We start from the raw sequence: 26,409 nt of genomic DNA, 5'->3' as shown, positions 1-26,409 counted from the left end.
TCTTTTTTTTAAAAAAAATACGATCACTGTCTATGTGGAAGAGAAATCAGAGGGTTGTTATTTGTAATACAGCCAAGCATTCTTTCTGACCAATACGTTTCACAATCAAATTACAAATGTGTCTGGAACAAGAGCAGCTTTAAGCTTCCCTTGTGTAAAAACAAATGCCGGCTTTTTATTTAATGATGTAGTACAGCAGAGCCAAATTGCTATGACTGCCATCTGCTGGACAAGAAATACCCTTCAGAGAAATCTGCAACGCTGATGAAGACCTCTTTTAAAACGAATCTCTGTGCTGTATTTAGCACAATCTGTAAGAGATGTATGTGATCTATCTTGTCCAGTGGCAAAATCCAGACTCACATGATTTGAGAGCACAAAGCACACTACCCCCATGTCAGCATCCTAGAGAAGGCCAATTCATTGCCTCTGAAATGAATGAGAACTTTTTCTGCAATGCCTCTGCTGCACATAGATGCATATTGGAGCCGCAGGAGGGTGAAAGAATTAAAGCCTGCAACCCCCATACTAGGGTCCTGATCTGGATCCTGCCTCCCTCTAGTATACAGCTATTCTAGCAAAATACAGGACAGAACACAGTGGTGGGCAGGTGGTGTTGGGGTGACCCCCCCCCGTGCTGAAATAACTTCAGAGCAATCCATTACAATCTATTGCTGCCTAACCAGATGGCCCCTCTGGAATTTCTTTCTTTCTCTCTCACACACTAAAATGCCACAAACCTTTTAAGTTTTATTTAGTGTGTGTGCATTCAATATGGGATGTGGCTATTTTAAATATACGTAATATAAGTCACCTTGAGCACCAGGACCCATCAAACATTTAGTTTTTATTTTCTTGATATTTTTATTATGGAATGTAACAGTTTTAAATATGGCTATAAGTCTCCACAAGCATAGGATGTGGCTAGATGATCTATGTTAAAACTCTCTCTCTATCTCTCTCAAATTCATAAGGGTTTTTTTCTGCCAACAGTTCAATATTGACATGGTAGCGGGATAAAAATAAAATAAACGCACCACTAGAGGGCAGTGAAGGATAAAGAAGAAAGGTGATGGATTATATCATCACAGTCGCTAGGTGCAGGGCAGGTAAAGAGACGGCTGAGCCAAAGGGAGTTCGCAGGCACTGCAGATCAGCTGATGCTCTGCAAGTCCCAGCAATCAGCTGATCACCAGGATTTGCATACTCTGCAAGCCCTAACAATGGGCTGATCATTGGTGCTTGCACAGCATTGCACGTGGCACTTTGCAAATCCTGATAACCAGATGATGGTTGGGTCTTTGCAGGAGCTGCCAATCAGCTGATGGTTGGAGCCTGCAAACCCCTTTGGTTCAGCTGTATCTTCACCTGCCTCACCTCTGATGTCAGAGGGTGTGGCTTGGTCAAATGGCCCAAGTTTACAAAATGCCTGAAGCAAGGATGTGTGAGGATATGTGCATCAAACAAAAGCTCTTCCTTCAAAGCTCTTTCAATTTGCTGGAAAAAAGGGCAAAGTGGTGTTAGTGACCAGCAGCCTATGGTCTAAAAATTGTCTCCAGCAGCTACGGTTATCAAATGACAATTTCCTGCTCAGCCCTTCACTAGAATTTAGGCCTTAGTTCTTTCTCGTTTTCTCAATTATAACAACAGCCATGGCATAGGACAGGCCTTTGCTGTGTCATACTACAGTTCCCAGAATTCCTGGAGATTCATTCCTGTTTTCTGGTATTAGTTTTGTCCTTCACTTTATCCTGGAGAACTACGCCTTGAAGAAGACTCAAGTTACAGGACTAGACTTCTGGAAAGTTCAGTTCAAGAGAAGGCAGCATCTCAGAGAGAATCCTTGGCTGAGACAACGATTTCTTCTGCTATGTCCAACAGACTGACCTAGCTAGGCTCAGATGCACAAGATCCCCAGACAAAGGGGAGGACAGGCAGATGTATTGATATTAATCAATATATTGTTTTAATAAGTGTGTCCTGGACCTTATTCTAGACAGAGTTAGAATGCATGAGTTAGAGGCAACCAATACACGGTTTTTGAGCAGTAATTTTGTGAAAATCTCCAGTAACTATGAGTAGACCATAACAGCGAATAAAATATTCAATATATTTTACAGGGATAATAGCCATTTTGTAACTGAAGGGAAATCCTAGTCACAAAAATAATTTGGAATATGGCCTCAGCTTTATAGTTAATGCTTTGTGGTGGAATCTCAGTACCCATATTTGTTACGATATAGAAGCAATGCAGCTGCAAGCTGCTAGCTTGAAAACATCACATGATGGAATGTTGGGACTGTTCCGTGGGAAACAGAGGGACAGTCAATTCACAGGGCAATGCACCGGAATTAGCTCAGAGTGTAATATGAGCTCTTCCTCTTGTTCCTGTACAGGAAGTGTTGGTCTCTCGACTGCTGGAGCTTGAAGAGAGCAGTCATGTTTTCTGTAATGCTGCAAAGACAGAAATAAAGGAATGTAAATATGTTTCTGTCTATCTCTTTTCCCTGCCGGGGGGGGGGAGGAGGAAAGAGGGGGGGTGTTCTTCTCACGCTGAGAAGAATCGCCTATTGCGACCTAGCCTGGATCTTGCTGGGGAATGCAGCCAGGGAGGTCAACAGGAAAGCAAGCCGGGTGCCTGGGAGTGCTGCCAGTTACTCCTGATATAGGCTTGATTTCCGAATCTCAGTACCCATATTTAGGTTAAGGAAGGGCACATCCTTCTCCCTTACTGTCTTTTTCATTTCCTGTGTTTCTGTATTTCTTTGTCACTTTTTCTTCCTGTCTCTTCCTTCTTCCTCCTTTTAGGTTCAGGGGTGAGCAGTGTGCTGGTTTCTTGCACAATGCAGGTGGGGGGGGGGAGAGAATAATAGAACTGTACAGTTTGATGAATCCCAAGGGCCATCTAGCCCAACCCCCAGTGATGCAGGAATCACAACTCAAATGTCCCTGACAAACAGCTGTCCAACTTCTGCTTTAAACCTCAAGTGAAGGAGAGATTGTCAGAAAGTTACCATGCATAAGTGAAATCTATGCCAAATCTCTGCTTATTAAATTGGAAGAATGGATGCTGACAAAAGGTCTACCTGGTAAAGAGCAGGCTGGTTTTAAGGCAGGCTCGTCAACTCTTGACCAGTGTCTAGTGTTAAGTCATCTTGTGGATAAATATGTCATGAGAAATAAACGAAAACTCTTTGTGGCATTTGTGGATTTAAAAAGTGCCTTTGATTCGGTCGACCGCAACAAACTATGGACTAAACTAGAACACCTTGGTATCGACCCATATCTACTTACATTGATTCAAAGTTTACATTCAAATAACCAAATATATTTTAAAGTATAAAAAGATGGTAGACCTGCAGGTCCTATTCTGAATAATTGAAGAGTTAGGCAAGGCTGTATCTTGGCCCCTATCCTATTTAATCTTTTTTATCTGACCTACCAGTATTTCTTCAAAACGCAACCACTCATACTCCTTATTTAAACAATAGCCCACTCTTTTTATTACTCTATGCAGATGATGCTGTAATTATTTCACTCTCTGTTTTGGGTTTTAAAAATTTATTTAAGAGTTTCTCAAACTACTGCTCTCTCAATAATTTTAAAATTAATTATGATAAGACAAAGATTATGCAATTCAGAAAGAGAGGGAACCCAAAAGGCTGTATAATTAATGGGCATCTAATACAGGAAGTTAAGCACTTCAATTATCTGGGAATCACATTTAAAAATAATATGAATTGGAATACACATATATGTGCTGCAATAGTTAAGGCCAAAGTGACAGCCCACCATATCAAATCCTATTTTTTTTCCCTCCAGTAGGAAACAGATTTATTCCAGCTGTATTGCAAGTGATTGACATGAAATTTGTGCCCAACTTCTATATGGCACACCAGTGTGGATTTCAGGTGACCTCAAGAGGTTGGATAAATTTCACGCATCCCTTCTGAGGTCATTATTAGGACTTGCAAACTATGTAAAATATGAAACAATATGTTGTGAGCTGGGAATATTGCCTTTATCAGTAAGAGCATGGTTGAGGACCTTGAAATATTGGATCTTCCTCCATTATAGAGCCCTATCTCCTAATTCTCTACTTTACGATCTTTTAAATGATAGTGTAATCTACAATCTATCATTGATCTGTAGGAGAAAACTGGATTCGATAGGGCTCACTCTAACTGACTTTGAAATCTCTGATCCCAAAGAAACATGGGAAATTACCAGGAAGACTCTCACAGAAAAAAGTGTTCTCGCCATGCTTGAGGTTGCAAGGCACAGCACCTGCTCTCCTATCTACTTAAATCTCCCTTTGTGTAGAGATTTCCAAAAGGGATACATGACAAATCTGAAGAAACATGAATCGTGTAGGCTGTTTATGTTGGCCAGATTTAACATGTTTCCCTCGGTGGTAGTGAGAGGAAGATACTTAGCTATCCCAGAATCAGAGTGTCTCTGCAAATGCAGAAAACAGGAACCCGATACTCTAGAGCATATATTCTTTTCCTGTGATTTCGGCAGTTATGCCAGAAAACAATTATTTGAGGCCCTAAAATTTAATAGACAGATTTTTAAACAACCAACTGTTCAGGACCTGCTGGCGGACAGCGATGACCAAATTACTTTAATTGCGGCTGAATTTTTAAGTGCTGTCCATGAAGAAAGAATGGGCCGTGATAAAGAGACTTAGTGGTTTTTAATGGTAGGTGATGTTGCTGTGTTGTATTATATTATCTATGTACATTGATTTATTTCTTGGAGTTAAGAATAGGACTGGGATAAATTGTGTTCGCTGAGCCCGTATTTTATACAGTCTGTATATGATGTTTGTTTGTTAATGTGTGGTATGCTATGCCTAATAAAGGATTTTGAATTTAAAAATTTGTCAGAAAGTGATTCCTAATCTTTAGTCAGAATCTCCTTTCTTGTGAAGCCTAGAATAAATCCTGATTCTTTCCATGTTTATTGTAAACTATGCTGTATGCTGTTCTTTAGCCCAGGAAATGTGGCATATGTTTGTCAACATTGTTGTAAAAGACTGGAAATTTGGGCACAAGGAGATCAATAGAGGAGGAGGAGAAGAGGAGAGGAGTTTGGATTTGATATCCCGCTTTATCACTACTCCAAGGAGTCTCAAAGCGGCTAACAATCTCCTTTTCCCTTCCTCCCCCACAACAAACACTCTGTGAGGTGAGTGGGGCTGAGAGACTTCAGAGAAGTGTGACTGGCCCAAGGTCACCCAGCAGCTGCATGTGGAGGACTGGGGAAGTGAACCTAGTTCACCAGATTACGAGTCTACTGCTCTTAACCACTACACCACACTGGCTCTAAAGCGGAGAGAATAACACACACAATTTTTTTTGTATTAGTATGTGGCAAAGTTGCTAAACCCCTTTGATTACTAGCTATGTGGGTAGGATATATCTGAAGTGGGACATGCCTTACTCTTCTCACACTTGCAGCTGATGACAGAATCAAGTTTTGTATTCATGAAAAAAATTAGAGACCACAGTTTTCAAATGGGATTGAGACAAATATGGAGCTGAGTTTGGGCTCCAATTAAGAGGATTATCAGAGCACTGGTTGCCTCTATAGAGATCACATGTGGGAGCAGTCAACTCTTGTAATATTTAAGTGGTCTGGCAAGATACCTATGCTCAACCTGTATATTTGTAAATATTATGAAATGCTATAAGCCTCCTGTGGCATTCCCCCAAAGGTATCTAAACCCAGGTCACCACTGCATCTCCCAGAACTTCTCGCCACTCAGAGAAGTCATGTGAGTATACTAATAGTTAGAGTCTTACTTTTTTATCTCCAAGTACTTCACACTTCCTTCTGTTCCTTTGTAAGAGCAGCCACAAGAGAGTTGACACTCTCATATAAAGCCTAACGCCTGCACTTCAGGAAAGAAAGTTTCCCCCCTCACTCTCGCTTCCTTAAGAGTCTTGGCATGCTTTCTAAAGGAAGAGCTTCAGAACCAGGAAAAAAGATGGATGATCAAAAGTGCTGTTCTCTTAGCCCTTCCTTCCCTACTTGTGAATTTTGCCACTATTCGTTGTGAAAGGAGCAGTTGTGAACTTTGCCACTATTCGTGGTCCATCACCACCACTCGCATTTCCCTTTCTGGTTGAAGAGCAGAAGCAAATGCCTTCAGATTTCCCTTGGCAGTCCAGCATCAGGAGTATCCAAGTAAGTCATTTCTGTGGATGTGGATTCTGTTCACTTGCCTACTTCATAAGCCTTTCATTCTCTATTCAGCATGTTTTCTATTCAGCATGCGTTCTCCTTTTCCCCCCTTCATCCTTAGTGTATGAGATTCCAGACTCTAGAATCAAAATGCATACGTTGCATAGACATCATGCATGTAAAGGGCATTTATAGCATGTTCCCCACCATCCTAGGAACTGCAGTTTAAGGGTGCTGGGAATTGTACCCCTGTGATGGGTAAAATGTACAGTTCCAAGGATTCTTTTTTCTGGGACATGGGGAATGTGGTTAAAATGTATGATGTGTACAAAACCAGACTGTGCAGTGAAAAAGAAAAGGGAGAAGAAGCTTCAGATTTTTCCTGATCATAGCCAAAATACTGTTGAGGTTGTTCTGAATAAATGGAAAAGCAGATACTTGTTCATTCTTCAGCTAACTGCAATTTGTTTTCTAAATTTCTTTTCCTCGTGAACCAAGATTTAACCATAAACTCATTGAGATGGCAGTACTGAATCGGTGACCCATGTCCTTCTGGCTTGCACACTTTATAAAGATTTGAGGAGTGAGGTTACCACCCCTCTATTATTGTCCATTCTGGGTCGTCCAACTACTGTTATAGTGTAGTTTCTTTTGGCAGATCAAGATGAGCAGATGACAGCAAAGGTTGCAAGGTTTTTAGCTGGGGCAATTAGAATGAGATCCAGTATTTGACTATTGATCCAAACCCCCAAAATGTATTTTATATAATTGATTTTTTACCTTTATCCTCTGTATACTGCATTCTGTTTGTTTTATTGCTATGGCTGGTGGCTGATTCAAATAAAGATTCAATCAATCAATCAGTCATAAATACATTAAATGGAGCAGGTGCTTTCAGCCATCAGTTCCTGTTCATTGACTTTCAGTGTTTTGATTGAATAAGATCCTTAACATATCCTAAACTTGACAAATGAATCCATGCGGATTTCACATCCAGTGCTTTTCTGAAGAGGTTTGGCTACTTTATTTTATTTTTTAAAGTGTGATCTACTTCCCCTACAATCAGATGCATACTCCATTGGAACGGCCACATTATCAGAGCCAGAAGACTCCCCATTCCAGCTTAGATGAGCATTAGATGCCATGAACAGAATAGTCTGGAGATTTTTCTTAGAGTACATTGGTGCTTTGCTGTCACATCTAATGTGCTTCAAAATTACTTGAGCCAAGGTTCTAACCCAGTACACATTTCCCATTGAACTCAGTCAACTGAGCTACATGTAAAATGCCTATCTGCCTTTATTAATTGGGCATTTTGCCTAAAAAAATTATCCTAAAATGAGTGCTATAAACCTGAATGGTTACCTTTGTACGTTTCTCTGTACAGTTATAGTGGGATAAATAATCATACTGTACTCCTCAGAGAAGTATAAAATATAGAGGGTTAAATTCAACTCCATAAATTTAGCTTGGAGTACTAACACCCACATCTATTGATAGAGCAGAGCTTCCAATGCAAAGTGAAAATTTCACAAGTGGAAACAATTAAAAAGAGTCCAGTTTGTCACATGGCATGTTGCCTTCAGTGCTGTGGATGAAGCATAGCAAGAAGCACACACAGATGAAGCACAACACTCCAGATAGCATGTAAAGTCAATTGCAGTTTCCCTTCTAACTTATAATGGCAAAAAATTGATTGGCTGATGCCAAGAACCATAGAAGTGTAAGTAGCTCATGTCACTGTCTTCCAGTCATTATTACACATATCTTCTGTTTTGGTCCAACTTGAATTTGTATTTTGAAATCAGCCATGATATGCAGACTTAAGTAAAATACTATTTTGCCATTTAATTGACAAGAGCAAATGATTCCTTTGGACAATAATGTGCAAAACATTAACCAAGCATACTTATATTTGAATAATGTCTGCAAAAAGAGAACCAAATTTAATATATGAATTGTACCAGTACAGGAATTCGGTCCTCTGAGGAAAAATAAAATGGATTGCTGAAGGAATGCTCCCCATCTGAATGCTCTACATAACCTTGTAATAAGAACTGAAAAGAGTTGGTGCAGACACTTTATTTTAGGAAGCCAGGTTGTGCAGTATGAGCGTATCCTCACTGCTGGGCTAAGGAAACTCATTGACTCAGATCTTTATTTTCCCTTCAGGTCCTCTTTACCATCTTCATGGGATATGAAAATCATACTGAATTCTATTTCCGTCCCTTCTCAACCTTGCTTGAGACACAGCTGCTCATTTTCCTTCTCTTTCTGCTCCTCTACGTCCTCAGCCTCTGTGGGAACGCTGCTGTCGTGCTTATTGTCCATGTCGACCACTCTCTCCATAACCCCATGTATTTTTTCTTGGGCAACCTGGCAGCTCTGGAGATCTGCTACTCTTCTGCCATTGCTCCATTGGCTTTGGCCAACCTTCTGTCCAGGAAAAGTGTCACCATTTCCTTAAGTGGCTGTGGAACCCAAATGTTCTTCTTTGTTTTCCTGGGAGGAGCTGACTGTGTCCTACTGGCCATCATGGCATATGATAGATATGTGGCAATTTGTCATCCACTGCGCTACATGCTCATCATGAACAAAACAGTATGTACTTCCCTCGTAGCGGCATCCTGGCTGCTGGGCTTTCTGTTGTCTCTACAGCTGACAATCCTTATTTTCCGTTTACCATTCTGTGGCCAAAATGAAATCAATCATTTCTTTTGTGATATCCCAGTCATTCTGCAGTTGGCTTGTAGTGACACCCACATTCACCAAGCTGTTCTCTTCATAGTTAGTGTTGTAGTCCTCACCATACCTTTCCTTCTAATCTGTATCTCATATATCTTCATTGCAGTGGCCATTTTGCAAATCCGTTCTGCTGAAGGCCAGCAAAAAGCTTTCTCCACATGCTCCTCCCACTTGATGGTTGTCCTCTTACAGTACGGCTGTTGCAGTTTCATATACTTACGGCCCAACTCTAGCTACTCACCACAGGAGGGTCGAGTGGTGTCTGTGGTCTACACCTTTGTCACTCCCCTACTGAACCCTCTGATCTATAGCATGAGAAACAAGGAACTGAAAGAGGCACTGAGGAGAGCCTTTCGAAGAAGAGTGTTTTCCCCCAAAAGAGTTTGACAGCTAGCAGTCTTCTTTAAAGTTAGACCATGGGGATGATAGCAACAGGCTAGGCAGCAGAGGTAGGTAATGTACAACCCCCAGGGCCAGATTTAGGTTTGATGAGGCCCCATAGCTACTGAAGGTAATGGGGCCTTTTATATGTCCAGCTGTCCTTTGTCAACAACAAATTGTTGCTGTTTTTTGTGCTGAATATATGCTAAATGGTAATTTATGGACCTACACAACACAACACAAAACAAAACATTGTTGCTGTATGTAGGTTTTATTTTCTTTGTTTTTTATCTTATATTTTGGAAATGCACATCCAGTTGTTTTTTTCCTTTAATTTTTTTGGGGGCCCCCAAAAGAGTGGTATCCTAAACTATAACTTGTTTAGCTTATACATAAATCCGGCAGTGGCAACCCCCATGCAGCATCTGGCCCCATGGTCAGTGCTTTTTTTTCTTAAAAAAATGTTTAGGGGTACTCTCATTTTCCTACTCATATTGAAATACTGCCCTTCAACGAGGCCAAATTTAGATTCACAAAATGTTTACTGGTATGCATACCACTGTGTCCTCCCAGAAAAAAAGCACTGCCCATGGTAATACCTATAGGTAGGGGGTGTCACACAAGATTGTAACAAGGGAGAGGAAATCAATGCAATTCTACGGTCGTCATCATTACCACCATTCCTTTCATTTCTATATTGCTTTATATTTTCAAGCAAATAATCTCAAAGCGGTTTACAACACATTAAAATATCAGACAGAACAATCCAGTATAAAAGATTACCAATGAAAGCCACATATAAAAAATATATTTTCAAAGCAACATAATTAACAGGAAACTAAGACATTATCTTAAAGATTTCAAAATAAAACATTACGAAGGAGGTCAGAATGAATGTCTAATGCAGCAAAGTTTACAAAAAATACCATAAGCATTTCAAAATTAAATGTTAGTAAAGGAAGTCAAATATAAACCGCTTAAACCAGTACAATTAACAAGAGAATAGAATATTATCTTAAGCATAGAATGTCTCTGCTGCAGTTTCTACCAATCCCGTCCGTGGTGGTTCATGACAGGCGGTGGCTGTGGAAGCTGAGGCTGTGTCTGCCAAGATGGCCATATCATTTAATGAACCCCACACCTTATGCAAAATGGTGAGAGAGGTATTTATACATTTTCTTACAAAACTATACTAATACTGCCTGTGTGGGGATCCACACACATTGAATCAGATTTATTCAAATGCACAAAAAATTCTAAAGATGTAAATGCCTCCAAGCAGACTGTCCAATAATTCAGTTTAAGTGGCAGACAATTATGGAATTTAATAATTAATTGGAAATTCAACATCACATGATCTCAAACGCCTCTTACTAGGATATTTGAAAAAACATAGCCCTGAGGAAGATTTAGAAGTGGCACCAAACTATTTGGCCGCAAAAATATGTATTGCTGGGCGGGGGGCAGACCACAGCTCATTTAGTCTCTCACTGGTTTGAGAAAATCTGGGATGTAAACAGTGATTAAATTGATATGTTTCAGAGTAACAAATAACAAACTATCACATAGATTTGTAGAAGGGTAGTCTCTTTTTCATTCTGGAACAACAAATTCCAGCATAATATGAATCCTTGGAACCTTTTTGCTTTATTGTAAAATGTATCATATATGTAATTATTTTTGGTATTAACTTATTTTGTTTTATTTGCTTATTCTGTATTTACTTATAATCTGCCTCTATTCTAAGATTCTGTATGTATGTATATATTAAATAAACTGAAATGTCATGAAGCGCCATAATTCTCCTGTGAATTATTACCAAAGGCATCTAAACCCAGGTGAACACTGCATCTCCCAGAACTTCTCAGAGAAGTCATGTGAGTATACCAATAGTCAGAGTCTTACTTTTTTATCTCCAAGTACTTCACACTTCCATTCCTGTGTAAGAGCAGCCACAAGAGAGTTGACACTCTCATATAAAGCCTAACGCCTGCACTTCAGGAAAGAAAATTTCTCTCCTCACTCTCGCTCCCTTAAGGGTCTTGGCATGCTTTCTAAAGGAAGAGCTTCAGAACCAGGAAACAAATGGATGAGCCAAAGTGCTGCTCTCTTAGCCCTTCATTCCCTAGTTGTGAACTTTGCCACTATTCATTGTGAAAGGAGCAGTTGTGAACTTTGCCACTATTCGTGGTCCATCACCACCACTCGCATTTCCCTTTCTGGTTGAAGAGCAACAGCAAATGCCTTCAGATTTCCCTTGGCAGTCCAGCACCAGGAGTATCCAAGTAAGTCATTTCTGTGGATGTGGATTCTGTTCACTTGCCTACTTCATAAGCCTTTCATTCTCTATTCAGCATGTCTTCTATTCAGCATGCATTCTCCTTTTTTTCATCCTTAGTGTATGAGATTCCAGACTCTAGAATCAAAATGCATAGGTGGCATAGACATCATACATGTAAAGGGCATTTATAGCATGTTCCCCACCATGCTAGAAACTGCAGTTTAAGGGTGCTGGGAATTGTACCCCTGTGATGGGTAAGATGTACAGTGCCAAGGATTCTTTTTTCTAGGACATGGGGAATGGGGTTGAATTGTATGGTTTGTACAAAACGAGACAGTGCAGTGAAAAATAAAAGGCAGAAGAAGCTTCAGATTTTTCCTGATCATAGCCAAAATACTGTTGAGGTTGTTCTGAATAAATGGAAAAGCAGATACTTGTTGATTCTTCAGCTAACTGCAATTTGTTTTCTAAATTTCTTTTCATTGTGAACCATGATTTAACCATAAACTCATTGAGATGGCAGTACTGAATCGGCGGTCCATGTCCTTCTGGCTTGCACACTTTATAAAGATTTGAGGAGTGAGGTTATCACCCTCTATTATTGTCCATTCTGGGTCGTCCAACTACTGTTACAGTGTAGTTTCTTTTGGCACATCAAGATGAGCAATGACAGCAAAGGTTGCAAGGTTTTTAGCTGGGGCAATTAGAATAAGATCCAGTATTTGACTATTGATCCAAACCCCCAAAATGTATTTTATATAATTGACTTTTTACCTTTATCCTCTGTATACCGCATTTTGTTTGTTTTATTGCTATGGCTGGTGGCTGATTCAAATAAAGATTCATTCATTCAATCGAACAAACAAACAAACAATCAGTCAGTCCGTCACTCAATCATAAACACATTAAATGGAGTAGGTGCTTTCAGCCATTAGTTCTTGTTCATTGACTTTCAATATTTTGATTGAATAAGATCCTTAACATATCCTAAACTTGACAAATGAATCCATGTGGATTTCACATCCAGTGCTTTTCTGAAGAGGTTTGGCTACTTTATTTTATTTTTTAAAGTGTGATCTACTTCCCCTACAATCAGATGCATACTCCATTGGAACGGCCACATTATCAGAGCCAGAATACTCCCCATTCCAGCTTAGATGAGCACTAGATGCCATGAACAGAATAGTCTGGATATATTTTCTTAGAGTACATTGGTGCTTTGCTGTCACATCTAATGTGCTTCAAAATTACTTGAGCCAAGGTTCCAACCCAGTGTGCATTTCCCATTGAACTCGGTCAACTGGGCTACATGTAAAATGCCTATCTGCCTTTATCCATTAATTGGGCATTTTGCCTAAATTTTATCTTAGCATGAATGCTACGAACCTGAATGGTTAACTTTGTATGTTTGTCTGTATAGTTATAGTGGAATAAACAATTGTACTGTACTCCTCAGAGAAGGTTAAAAAGATACAGGGTTAAATTCAACTCCACAAATTTAGCTTGGAGTACTAACACCCACATCTATTGATAGAGCAGAGCTTCCAATGGAAAGTGTAAATTTCACAATTGGAAACAATTAAAAAGAGTCCAGTTTGTCACATGGCATGTTGCCTTCAGTGCTGTGGATGAAGCATAGCAGGAAGCACACACAGATGAAGCACAACACTCCAGATAGCATGTAAAGTCAATTGCAGATTCCCTTCTAACTTATAATGGCAAAAAATTGATTGGCTGATGCCAAGAACCATAGAAGTGTAAGTAGCTCATGTCACTGTCTTCCAATCATTATTGCACATGTCTTCTGTTTTGGTCCAAGCTGAATTTGTATTTCGAAATCAGCCATGATATGCAGACTTAAGTAAAACACTATTTTGCCATTTAATTGACAAGAGCAAATGATTCTTTTGGACAATAATGTGCAAAACATTAACCAAGCATACTTATATTTGAATAATGTCTCCAAAAAGAGAACCAAATTTAATATACGAATTGTACCGGTAGAGGAAGTCCAGTCCTCTGAGGAAAAATAAAATGGAATGCTGAAGGAATGCTCCCCATCTGAATGCTCTATATAACCTTTTACAAAGAAAAGAAAAGAGTTGGTGCAGACACTTAATTTTAGGAAGCCAGGTTGTGCAGTATGAGCGTATCCTCACTGCTGGGCTAAGGAAACTCATTGACTCAGATCTTTATTTTCCCTTCAGGTCCTCTTTACCATCTTCATGGGATATGAAAACCATACTGAATTCTATTTCCGTCCCTTCTCAACCTTGCTTGAGACACAGCTGCTCATTTTCCTTCTCTTTCTGCTCCTCTACGTCCTCAGCCTCTGTGGGAACGCTGCTGTCGTGCTTATTGTCCATGTTGACCACCCCATGTATTTTTTCTTGGGCAACCTGGCAGCTCTGGAGATCTGCTACTCTTCTGCCATTGCTCCATTGGCTTTGGCCAACCTTCTGTCCAGGAAAAGTGCCACCATTTCCTTAAGTGGTTGTGGAACACAAATGTTCTTCTTTGCCTTCCTGGGAGGAGCTGACTGTGTCCTACTGGCCATCATGGCATATGATAGATATGTGGCAATTTGCCATCCGCTGCGCTACATGCTCATCATGAACAAAACAGTATGTACTTCCCTCGTAGCGGCATCCTGGCTGCTGGGATTTCTGTTGTCTCTACAGCTGACCATCCTTATTTTCCGCTTGCCATTCTGTGGCCAAAATGAAATCAATCACTTCTTTTGTGATGTCCCAGTCATTCTGCAGTTGGGTTGCAGTGACATCCAAATCCACCAAGCTGCTATTTTCATAGTTAGTGTTGTAGTCATCACAATACCCTTCCTTCTAATCTGTATCTCATATGGCTTCATTGCGGTGGCCATTTTGCAAATCCGTTCTGCTGAAGGCCAGCAAAAAGCTTTCTCCACATGCTCCTCCCACTTGATGGTTGTCCTCTTACAGTACGGCTGTTGCAGTTTCATATACTTACGGCCCAACTCTAGCTACTCACCACAGGAGGGTCGAGTGGTGGCTGTGGTCTACACCTTTGTCACTCCCCTACTGAACCCTCTGATCTATAGCATGAGAAACAAGGAACTGAAAGAGGCACTGAGGAGAGCTTTTCGAAGAAGACTGTTTCCCCCACAAAAGTTTGACAGCTAGTGGTCTTCATTAAAGTTAGACCATGGGGATGATAGCAACAGGCTGATAGCAGGAGAAGTAGCGAATGTACGACCCCCATGCAGCATCTTGCCCCATGGTAATACCTATAGGTAGAGGGTGTCATGTGAGATTGTAACAAGAGAGAGGAATCAATGCAATTCTACTGTCGTCATCATAATCATAATTCCTTTCCTTTCTATATTGCTTTATATTTTCAAGCAAATAATCTCAAATGGTTTACAACACATTAAAATATCAGACAGAACAATCCAATGTAAAAGATTACCAATGAAAGCCACGTTTAAAATATACATTCAAAGCAACATAATTAACAGGAAACGAAGACATTATCTTAAAGATTTCAAAATAAAACATTACGAAGGAGGTCGGAATGAATGTCTAATGCAGCAAAGTTAACAAAAAATGCCTTAAGCATTTCAAAATAAAATGTTACTAAAGGAAGTCAAATATAAACCGCTTAAACCAGTACAATTAACAAGAGAATAGAATATTATCTTAAGCACAGAATGTATCTGCTGCAGTTTCTTCCAATCCTGTCCGTGGTAGTTCATGACAGGCAGCGGCTGTGGAAGCTGAGGCTGTGTCTGCCAAGATGGCCATATCATTTAATGAACCCCACACCTTATGCAAGATGGTGAGAGAGGTATTTATACATTCTCTTACATAACTATACTAATACTGCCTGTGTGGGGATCCACACACATTGAATCAGATTTATTCAAATGCACAAAAAAATCTAAAGATGTTACTGCCTCCAAGCAGACTATCCAATAATTCAGTTTAAGGGGGCAGGCAATTACGGAGTTTAATAATTAATTGGAAATTCAACATCACATAATCTCAAATGCCTCTTACTAGGATATTTGAAAAAACATAGCTCTGGAGGAAGATTTAGAAGTGGCACAAAACTATTTGGCCGCAAAAATATGTATTGCTGGGCGGGGGGCAGACCACAGCTCATTTAGTCTCTCACTGGTTTGAGAAAATCTGGGGTGTAAACAATGATTAAATTGATATTTTTCAGAGTAACAAATAACAAACTATCACATAGATTTGTAGAAGGGTAGTCTCTTTTTCATTCTGGAACAATAAATTCCAGCATAATATGAATCCTTACAACCTTTTTGCTTTATTGTAAAATGTATCATATATGTAATTATTTTTGGTATTAACTTATTTTATTTTATTTACTTATTTCTGTAGTGTGTGAATAAACAATAATCTCCCTCTAAGATTCTGTATGTATGTATATACTAAATAAATTGAAATGTCTTGAAGCGGCATAATTCTCCTGTGAATTATTACCAAAGGCATCTAAACCCAGGTGAACACTGCATGTCCCAGAACTTCTCAGAGAAGTCATGTGAGTATACCAATAGTCAGAGTCTTACTTTTTTATCATCAAGTACTTCACAGTTCCTTCTGTTCCTTTGTAAGAGCATCCACAAGAGAGTTCACTCTCTCACATAAATCCTAATGCCTGCTCTTTAGGAAAGAAAATTTCTCTCCTCACTCTCGCTCCCTTAAGGGTCTTGGCATGCTTTCTAAAGGAAGAGCTTCAGAACCAGGAAACCAGATGGATGTTGCAAAGAGCTGCTCTCTTAGCCCTTCCTTCCCTGATTGTGAACTTTGCCACTATTCGTTGTGAAAGGAGCAGTTGTGAACTTTGCCACTATTCGTGGTCCATCACCACCACTCACATTTCCCTTTCTGGTTGAAGAGCAACAGCAAATGCCTTCAGATTTTCCTTGGCAGTCCAGCACCAGGAATATCCAAGTAAGTCATTTCTGTGGATGTGGATTCTGTTCATTTGCCTACTTCATAAGCCTTTCATTCTCTATTCAGCATGTTTTCTATTCAGCATGGATTCTCCTTTTTTTATCCTTAGTGTATGAGATTCCAGACTCTAGAATCAAACTTCATAGGTTGCATAGACATCATACATGTAAATGGCATTTATAGCAGGTTCCCCACCATCCTAGGAACTGCAGTTTAAGGGTGCTGGAAATTGTACCCCTGTGATGGGTAAAATGTACAATTCCAAGGAATCCTTTTTTCTGGGACATGGGGAATGTGCTTGAATTGTATGGCATGTACAAAACCAGACTATGTGCAGTGAAAAAGAAAAGGGAGAAGAGGCTTCAGATTCTTCCACATCATAGTCAAAATACTGTTGGGATTGTTCCTAATAAATGGAAAAGCAGATACATGTTCATTCTTCAGCTAACTGCAATTTGTTTTTTCCTCTGAACCATGATTTAACCATAAACTCATTAAATGGAGCAGGTGCTTTCAGCCATCAGTTCCTGTTCATTGACTTTCAGTGTTTTGATTGAATAAGATCCTTAACATATCCTAAACTTGACAAATGAATCCATGTGGATTTCACATCCAGTGCTTTTCTGAAGAGGTTTGGCTACTTTATTTTATTTTTTAAAGTGTGATCTACTTCCCCTACAATCAGATGCATACTCCATTGGAACGGCCACATTATCACAGCTAGAAGACTCCCCATTCCAGCTTAGATGAGCACTAGATGCCATGAACAGAATAGTCTGGAGATTTTTCTTAGAGTACATTGGTGCTTTGCTGTCACATCTAATGTGCCTCAAAATTACTTGAGCCAAGGTTCCAACCCAGTACACATTTCCCATTGAACTCGGTCAACTGGGCTACATGTAAAATGCCTATCTGCCTTTATCCATTAATTGGGCATTTTGCCTAAATTTTATCTTAGCATGAATGCTACGAACCTGAATGGTTAACTTTGTATGTTTGTCTGTATAGTTATAGTGGAATAAACAATTGTACTGTACTCCTCAGAGAAGGTTAAAAAGATACAGGGTTAAATTCAACTCCACAAATTTAGCTTGGAGTACTAACACCCACATCTACTGATGGAGCATAGCTTCCAATGGAAAGTGTAAATTTCGCAAGTGGAAACAATTAAAAAGAGTCCAGTTTGTCACATGTCATGTTGCCTTCAGTGCTGTGGATGAAGCATAGCAAGAAGCACACACAGAAGAAGCACAATACTCCAGATAGCATGTAAAGTCAATTGCGGTTCCCCTTCTAACTTATAATGGCAAAAAATTGATTGGCTGATGCCAAGAACCATAGAAGTGTAAGTAGCTTATGTCACTGTCTTCCAGTCATTATTACACATATCTTCTGTTTTGGTCCAACTTGAATTTGTATTTCGAAATCAGGCATGATATGCACACTTAAGTAAAATACTATTTTGACATTTAATTGACAAGAGCAAATAACTCTTTTGGACAATAATGTGCAAAACATTAACCAAGCATACTTATATTTGAATAATGTCTGCAAAAAGAGAACCAAATTTAATATATGAATTGTACCAGTACAGGAATTCGGTCCTCTGAGGAAAAATAAAATGGATTGCTGAAGGAATGCTCCCCATCTGAATGCTCTACATAACCTTGTAATAAGAACTGAAAAGAGTTGGTGCAGACACTTTATTTTAGGAAGCCAGGTTGTGCAGTATGAGCGTATCCTCACTGCTGGGCTAAGGAAACTCATTGACTCAGATCTTTATTTTCCCTTCAGGTCCTCTTTACCATCTTCATGGGATATGAAAACCATACTGAATTCTATTTCCGTCCCTTCTCAACCTTGCTTGAGACACAGCTGCTCATTTTCCTTCTCTTTCTGCTCCTCTACGTCCTCAGCCTCTGTGGGAACGCTGCTGTCGTGCTTATTGTCCATGTCGACCACTCTCTCCATAACCCCATGTATTTTTTCTTGGGCAATCTGGCAGCTCTGGAGATCTGCTACACTTCTGCCATTGCTCCATTGGCTTTGGCCAACCTTCTGTCCAGGAAAAGTGCCACCATTTCCTTAAGTGGCTGTGGAACCCAAATGTTCTTCTTTGTCTTCCTGGGAGGAGCTGACTGTGTCCTACTGGCCATCATGGCATATGATAGATATGTGGCAATTTGTCATCCACTGCGCTACATGATCATCATGAACAAAACAGTATGTACTTCCCTTGTTGTGGTATCCTGGCTACTGGGCTTTCTATTGTCTCTAAAACTGACCATCCTTATTTTCCGCTTGCCATTCTGTGGCCAAAATGAAATCAATCACTTCTTTTGTGATGTCCCAGTCATTCTGCAGTTGGGTTGCAGTGACATCCAAATCCACCAAGCTGCTATTTTCATAGTTAGTGTTGTAGTCATCACAATACCCTTCCTTCTAATCTGTATCTCATATGGCTTCATTGCGGTGGCCATTTTGCAAATCCGTTCTGCTGAAGGCCAGCAAAAAGCTTTCTCCACATGCTCCTCCCACTTGATGGTTGTCCTCTTACAGTACGGCTGTTGCAGTTTCATATACTTACGGCCCAACTCTAGCTACTCACCACAGGAAGGTCGAGTGGTTTCTGTGTTCTACACCTTTGTCACTCCCCTACTGAACCCTCTGATCTATAGCATGAGAAACAAGGAACTGAAAGAGGCACTGAGGAGAGCTTTTCGAAGAAGACTGTTTCCCCCCCAAAAGTTTGACAGCTAGTGGTCTTCATTAAAGTTAGACCATGGGGATGATAGCAACAGGCTGATAGCAGGAGAAGTAGCGAATGTACGACCCCCATGCAGCATCTTGCCCCATGGTAATACCTATAGGTAGAGGGTGTCATGTGAGATTGTAACAAGAGAGAGGAATCAATGCAATTCTACTGTCGTCATCATAATCATAATTCCTTTCCTTTCTATATTGCTTTATATTTTCAAGCAAATAATCTCAAATGGTTTACAACACATTAAAATATCAGACAGAACAATCCAATGTAAAAGATTACCAATGAAAGCCACGTTTAAAATATACATTCAAAGCAACATAATTAACAGGAAACGAAGACATTATCTTAAAGATTTCAAAATAAAACATTACGAAGGAGGTCGGAATGAATGTCTAATGCAGCAAAGTTAACAAAAAATGCCTTAAGCATTTCAAAATAAAATGTTACTAAAGGAAGTCAAATATAAACCGCTTAAACCAGTACAAGAGAATAGAATATTATCTTATGCATAGAATGTCTCTGCTGCAGTTTCTGCCAATCCCGTCCGTGGTGGTTCATGACAGGCGGCGGCTGTGGAAGCTGAGGCTGTGTCTGCCAAGATGGCCATATCATTTAATGAACCCCACACCTTATGCAAAATGGTGAGAGAGGTATTTATACATTTTCTTACAAAACTATACTAATACTGCCTGTGTGGGGATCCACACACATTGAATCAGATTTATTCTAAAGCACAAAAAATTCTAAAGATGTAACTGCCTCCAAGCAGACTGTCCAATAATTCAGTTTAAGGGGCAGACAATTATGGAATTTAATAATTAATTGGAAATTCAACATCACATGATCTCAAACGCCTCTTACTAGGATATTTGAAAAAAACATAGCTCTGGAGGAAGATTTAAAAGTGGCACCAAACTTTTCTGCAGCAAAAATATGTATTGCTAGAAGAGGGGCGGACCACAGCTTATTTAGTCTCTCACTGGTTTGAGAAAATCTGGGATGTAAACAATGATTAAATTGATATGTTTCAGAGTAACAAATAACAAACTATCACACAGATTTGTAGAAGGGTAGTCTTTTTTTCATTCTGGAACAATAAATTCCAGCATAATATGAATCCTTACAACCTTTTTGCTTTATTGTAAAATGTATCATATATGTAATTATTTTTGGTATTTACTTATTTTATTTTATTTACTTATTCTGTATTTACTTATTTCTGGTGTGTGTGAATAATCAATAATCTGCCTCTAGTCTAAGATTCTGTATGTGTATATTAAATAAACTGAAATGTCATGAAGCACCATAATTCTCCTATGAATTATTACCAAAGGCATATAAACCCAGGTGAACACTGCATCTCCCAGAACTTCTCAGAGAAGTTATGTGAGTATACCAATAGTTAGAGTCTTACTTTTTTATCTCCAAGTACTTCACACTTCCATTCCTGTGTAAGAGCAGCCACAAGAGAGTTCACTCTCTCACATAAAGCCTAATGCCTAATTTCTCTCCTCACTCTCCCTCCCTTAAGGGTCTTGGCATGCTTTCTAAAGGAGGAGCTTCAGAACCAGGAAACAAGATGGCTGTGCCAAAGGGCTGCTCTCTTAGCCCTTCATTCCCTGGTTGTGAACTTTGCCACTATTTGTGGTCCATCACCACCACTCGCATTCTCATACTGTTAAGTTGTGGGTGAACATATCAGACGACACAGAGATTCTTGAAACAGCTCTTGTTTATTCACAGGCCAGAACAGAACAGAACAGAACAGAACAGAAGGGTTCAGTCAGCCTGCTTATATAGAGCTCCAGTACAACGTAACTGTAAAATTTTTCTAAAACTATCCAATCACTGAAAGTCACTTTCGATCCCTTATTTGCATAACTAACTATAGTATCCCCCTGCTGGCCCAGGGTGAGAACTTCAGTACATAACACATACAAAAGCCAGGCTCCTACACTTTAGGAAGGAAGAAATTTGTGCTCCTGTTTCTCATTCCCCATAGCGATCATTAAGAGTAAAGAAGGCCAAAACTTTAAAGATCAGAGAGCAGCAAGTCTCAAGCTGCTTTCATACTGTGGTGCATGTGCTTCAGATGGTTTTTGCAGAAGATGAACACTTTATGAACTAAAAAGTTTGTTTGAATGAATGTGAGCAGAACTAGTTTGTCTTATGAAAGGATGAACTTGAAATGAAATGAATTTTCCCAACTCCTCAAAGTGACAGCTCCTCTTCACTGGCTACCAATATTTTGTGATGGGCCAGGTGTTGGGTTGGGGGCTTGGAGGGAGAATACCTGAACATTGTTGCAAAGAAGAAAAAATGTAAGAAGATGAGAGAAGATGACAAATGCAAAGGAAAATAATAAATGTAAGGAGGAGGAGCATCTGAAAAGAAGCAAATAAAATGAAAGCAGGGTTGTGGATGGAAGGTGAGTGCAAATGAAAGGAATAAATTTTAAAATAAATGCAAGGGTTTTTTGGGAGCATCTCCTTCTGTACCATCTCCATACTATTTGGGAGCCTGGGGCTTAATGCTGACCTTAATGCTGCCTCTAATACTACTGTGTATATCAGAGGGGAAGTTCAAAGTAGGTTGGGAGGTAATTTTGAAAGCTGCTTCACTTCTTGACCTGTTTTTATCTGAACCTGACCACTTTTTGTGCTTCTGACCGCACCTGCAACAGTTTCCCCAGCACCAAATGCTGCCTGCAACCCAAATAGGGCTGGCAATGGCTCTCCAGCAATTGAAACAGGGATCCTTCCCAGCTGCAGAAGCCAGAGAGGGACCAAAACTGTCTGCATGCTAAGTATGTGCTCTGCCTCTGCCCCTAAGCTATGGCCTACCTGAATCGCATATATAGTGATCATTATAAAGAGGATCAGAGAGCAGCAAGTCCCAAGCTGCTTTCATACTGGGGTGCATGTGCTTCAGATGGTGGTTGAAACACTGGAAGGAGAAATGGTGCAAGTAAAAGCATTTACTTTTAGGGTGTTATAAATTATTCTTCTATGCAATAATAGTAATCGCCAACCTTCACAAAAGACCAGGTTTCTGCTGGATTATTATTGGGAAATGGGTTGCTGGCCCTGTTCATTGGAGACCAACCTTTGTTTGGGGGTGCTTTTTGAGGGGGGTGACTGCTATTTATCCATCAGAATGTTTAGTATAGACTGTCCCTCTTCCTCGATTATAAGACAGTAATTAGTTCTTTCAAATTCTAATATATTACATCTCTAGGGAAAGTGATGCTAACAAACGCTGCAACAGCTACTGTTTTCTTTAAGGATGAGAAATAACCTTGAAATTAAATTTTCCCTCTCTTAGGACCTTGAGATTCTTTCTCTTATTTTGGGAAGTTCTGTAGAACTTTTTAAAATATAAATAAGTAACATCCTATTGGGATTTATGGATAAAATGGTGATAAAAGTTGTTAAGGAGGCAAACGTTCTCTCTCCGCACCCCCCGCCCTCTGTTCAGACAAATAATTTCAAGACAGAATGCCTTAGAGGCTTGTTAAAACAAAGAGATCTCTTATGAGACATGCACAAATTAACATAATTCTCTGATGGCCATGAAAGATGCTTTAGGACATTACAAGTTCATGCATCAGAGAAAGATACTTGGTCCCCCAAAGATAAAGTTGTCCCTTAAGAGGAGGCAATTGTTGATCTGGGCTAAGAGTCTTGCACATATATGCTTCAATTCTCAAGGCATGTTCACCCTCAGAGAACTGGCTGTAAGTTTATAAAGTTTCAATTCTCCAAGGACAATTCTGGTGTAAGTAAATATTTACACTGCCACTTTCAGACTCAACTCCATATCTAAGTGTAGTTCAGTGGAGAAAATGGTTGGCTTGCATATGGAACACCTAGGTTGAAAGCTCAGATTGAGTAGTATTGGAAAGTCATTGTTAACTTCAATTCCTCATAAGGAAAATACATATAAATACATATACAACACATATCAAGTCATGCCGTTAGTCCATCTAGCTCATAAGTGACCAACTTGTAGCCTGTGGGACATGTAACTCTTGCCCTTTCGGCCAGCTGATTGCTCCCCCACTGCTGCTATTGTCCTTGAACTTAACTCCACTTCCAAAACTGCCACCAAATTTGCTCAGGCTATGCAGAAATTCCACCACCCAAAATCTTAATTTTCAATTGGTTTTATCTTTCTCCATTGCAGCACTGAACTCATCAATGATTGCTTTCCCTTGCTGGCTCTTGCTGCTGCTTTTCTTTTTCCACCTATAGACACGCCAGGTGGACAATCTACTCATCAGCGAAACTCTACCTTGCACACTCCAAGGTCACCTCTTGCCACTACTGCTCTCAGTACTGATCTGCACTGAATTGAGAATAACAAGATTTTTCTCATAAAGGTTCTTATTTCTGGCCTACATATGAACCTAGTGCTCCAAAGTTTCTCAACACATATCCTGCCCCTTTCTTCTTATTTATTTCTCTCAGCCTCTATGGATCCCTAATGCTATTTCAAGACTACTTTGCAGTGCCATACATCTTATAAAAAGATTCTTTTCGTTCATTAACATGGAACAATACCTTTCCTTTTTGCATATTTTAACTGTATTAAAATCTGGAAACTTCTTCAAAGATGGTGACAAAGAGGGCAAGACTTGATTTAAAAGGATGGATTCCTCTTGGCCAATCCAGAATGAAGGTGATACACGGGAAGAGGAGATGTAGAAGTTATTACTGGATAATTAAGAGCTGTTTCATCTTCAGGAAAGAGCCCCAACAGCAACCAATAACTAAACTATGAAAAAATACAACAAATACAACTGCTGGATTCACAGGTGGCCTATATGTGCAGCAAATCCAAACCCTCAGTAAACTTCCAACCAGTGCTTAGAAAGTTCATTTCAGTTCAAGTTCGTCCTTTTATAATACAAACTAGTTCTGCCCACATTCATTCAAACAAACTTTTTAGTTCATAAAGTGTTCATCTTCTGCAAAAGAACAAAAACCTTCAGCATTCAGAATGTTAGAAGTTCCTGAGCTGAACTACAGGGTAATCAGGGACCACACACAAGATGCCTAATAGAGAGAATGTTAAAAGATGAACCTTTCCACATAATTGTATTTCCATACTACAAATGGCTTACTCTGCTTTGTGCCAACAAAACATCATTTGCTTTGTTCCTTTGCTTTATTTGTGCTTTCTGCTGCAAGCTGCTCCTGTTGGAAGAGAGTGACTCTCTTCAGCAGAGAAGATACAGAAAATGCCATGCAATCCTTTATTATGGTTGCTTAGCAAACGTGGTTAAGTGACCAAGCATTCTTAGCAACAGCAGCACCTCTATATCCACCTAATAAGACTTTGGACATTGCTTCCACAGCTTGCTTGCTTTGTAGATGTCTGATGGACTTTTTTTAATGAAAGCTAGGAGTCTGGGCCTATTCCTGGAGAAGAGGAGGGAATAGACAAGAAGAATTGGAGATTGAAAAATGGAGAGATCTCCTTATGTGGAGATCTGAAGACCTAAGGATTACAAACTTGCTTAAGTATCTGAAGAAGTGTGCATGCACACGAAAGCTCATACCAAGAACTAACTTAGTTGGTCTTTAAGGTGCTACTGGAAGGAATTTTTTTTATTTAAACTTGCTTAAGGTGGAAGTTGGAGCTTTGGGGACATTTGGACTTGAAAGGAGTAAGAAACAAGATTTGGGCTCCACTTTTAAGTATGGAGGCCTGGCTGGAAGAAACATGGATCCCGTTGGGCCAGAGCTTCTCCGAGATTTGGTGTTCAATATTAAGGACTATAAAAAAAAACCGGCAGAGAGGAATTGAGAGAGAATTAAGAGCCTTGGATGTGAGATCTCCAGGCTGATAGCAGATTAAGACTGATAGACATTTATTGGGGACTGAAACCGGGAAAGGGGAGGGTGGAGTTTGGGAATCCAAAGGGTACATAATTATAATTTGTTTGGTTTTTATTTTGTTTTGTTATTTGTATGGAAATTGGGAAATTCGTGGAAGGGAATTTGGATCGACTTTAGAAAAATTGTTTTAAGAATGTATAAGTATTGATGTTTAAGTTTGGATAAGGTAAAATTGGTTTTTTAAAATGAACTAAATTAAATGAAAATAAGGTTAGCAAAAATAAATTGAGGAAATGGATGAAAGAGAAAAAATAAAATAATAATATGTTAAATTAAATTATTAAGTTAAAGTTGAGAAATAAGTAATAAGGATTTGCTGAGCTAATAATTTGAATTGTAATACAAGAAGGGAAGGTGTGAGGAGGTCTGAGAAATAAGTTAAAAGAAATAAGCAATTGAAACTTTATGTGTTTTTAATTGTTTTTAAGTTTTATATTTTTGTATGTTTGTTATATTTTTTTCCTCTTTTGTTGTGGTTGTTTATTTTTGTTTTTGTTTCATTATAGAAAATGCTAATAAATATATAATAAATAAATAAATAAAAGTCTGGAATGCCGGGAGGTGTGAAGAACAGATAGCAGCTGCTGATGTCAATGCAGTTAAGAAAGACACACACATGGAAGCACAGATCTTCTAAAACGGCTGCATGTGTTGACCCCAATGAGAGTGTTTTACAAAGGAAAAAAGGGAAGGAAGGAATAATTTTGAATTTAACAGCAACAATAGGAAAGAAATATTCATATCCAGGTTGCTGCTCATATGTTAAGCCAACTGAAGAAGAAAAGAGAAAAAGATACTTCATTTAGCAAGTTTTCTTGACTGTACCAGGGTAGGAAAGTAGGTAGATTTTTTTTAATGTACTAATAAATGCCTATCCCTCCAAGAAAGTACAAACAAAACAAATAAAATATGTACAGATATGTCAAATGCACACAAACACCATGCAGTGAGAGTTAGGGAGAGAGGGTAAAAAATAAGCTTCAGGCTTCTTCTTTTTTTGGGGGGGGGGGAATGGAGACAGACTATCACATGCCAGAAATCAAAAACCAAAACCTCACCCTATATCCAGAATGCAGGAATTGCATAAAGAACACCCTAACCGGAGAGATAAACCATGATATGCTGTTGTACTTTTCCATGTATAACACGTCCCTGTGTATAAGACGCCCCCTATTTTGG

General features: G+C 39.4%; 3 protein-coding genes across 3 annotated transcripts; all 3 read left to right on the top strand.

Moving 5' to 3' along the window:
- Nucleotides 1-8,382: 8,382 nt before the first annotated feature.
- Nucleotides 8,383-9,324, top strand: LOC309517151 (olfactory receptor 10V1-like; the record flags this gene model as incomplete). Its single annotated transcript, XM_082196241.1, has 1 exon — nt 8,383-9,324. The coding sequence occupies one exon, from the start codon at nt 8,383-8,385 to the stop codon at nt 9,322-9,324; it is 942 nt and encodes a 313-aa protein (XP_082052367.1).
- Nucleotides 9,325-13,824: 4,500 nt separating this feature from the next.
- LOC309517143 (olfactory receptor 10V1-like) lies at nt 13,825-14,760 on the top strand (the record flags this gene model as incomplete). Its single annotated transcript, XM_082196226.1, has 1 exon — nt 13,825-14,760. The coding sequence occupies one exon, from the start codon at nt 13,825-13,827 to the stop codon at nt 14,758-14,760; it is 936 nt and encodes a 311-aa protein (XP_082052352.1).
- A 3,612-nt stretch (nt 14,761-18,372) lies between these two features.
- LOC309517137 (olfactory receptor 10V1-like) lies at nt 18,373-19,320 on the top strand (the record flags this gene model as incomplete). The annotated part of the gene is made up of 1 exon (XM_082196212.1): nt 18,373-19,320. One exon carries the CDS (start codon nt 18,373-18,375, stop codon nt 19,318-19,320), a length of 948 nt encoding a protein of 315 aa, XP_082052338.1.
- Between the last annotated feature and the right edge of the window lie 7,089 nt (nt 19,321-26,409).

The sequence above is a fragment of the Podarcis vaucheri genome, assembly GCF_965113315.1.
Source record: "Podarcis vaucheri genome assembly, chromosome: 1".
NCBI classification, from domain to species: Eukaryota; Metazoa; Chordata; class Lepidosauria; order Squamata; family Lacertidae; genus Podarcis; species Podarcis vaucheri.
This window is presented reverse-complemented; position numbering and strand designations above follow the sequence as displayed.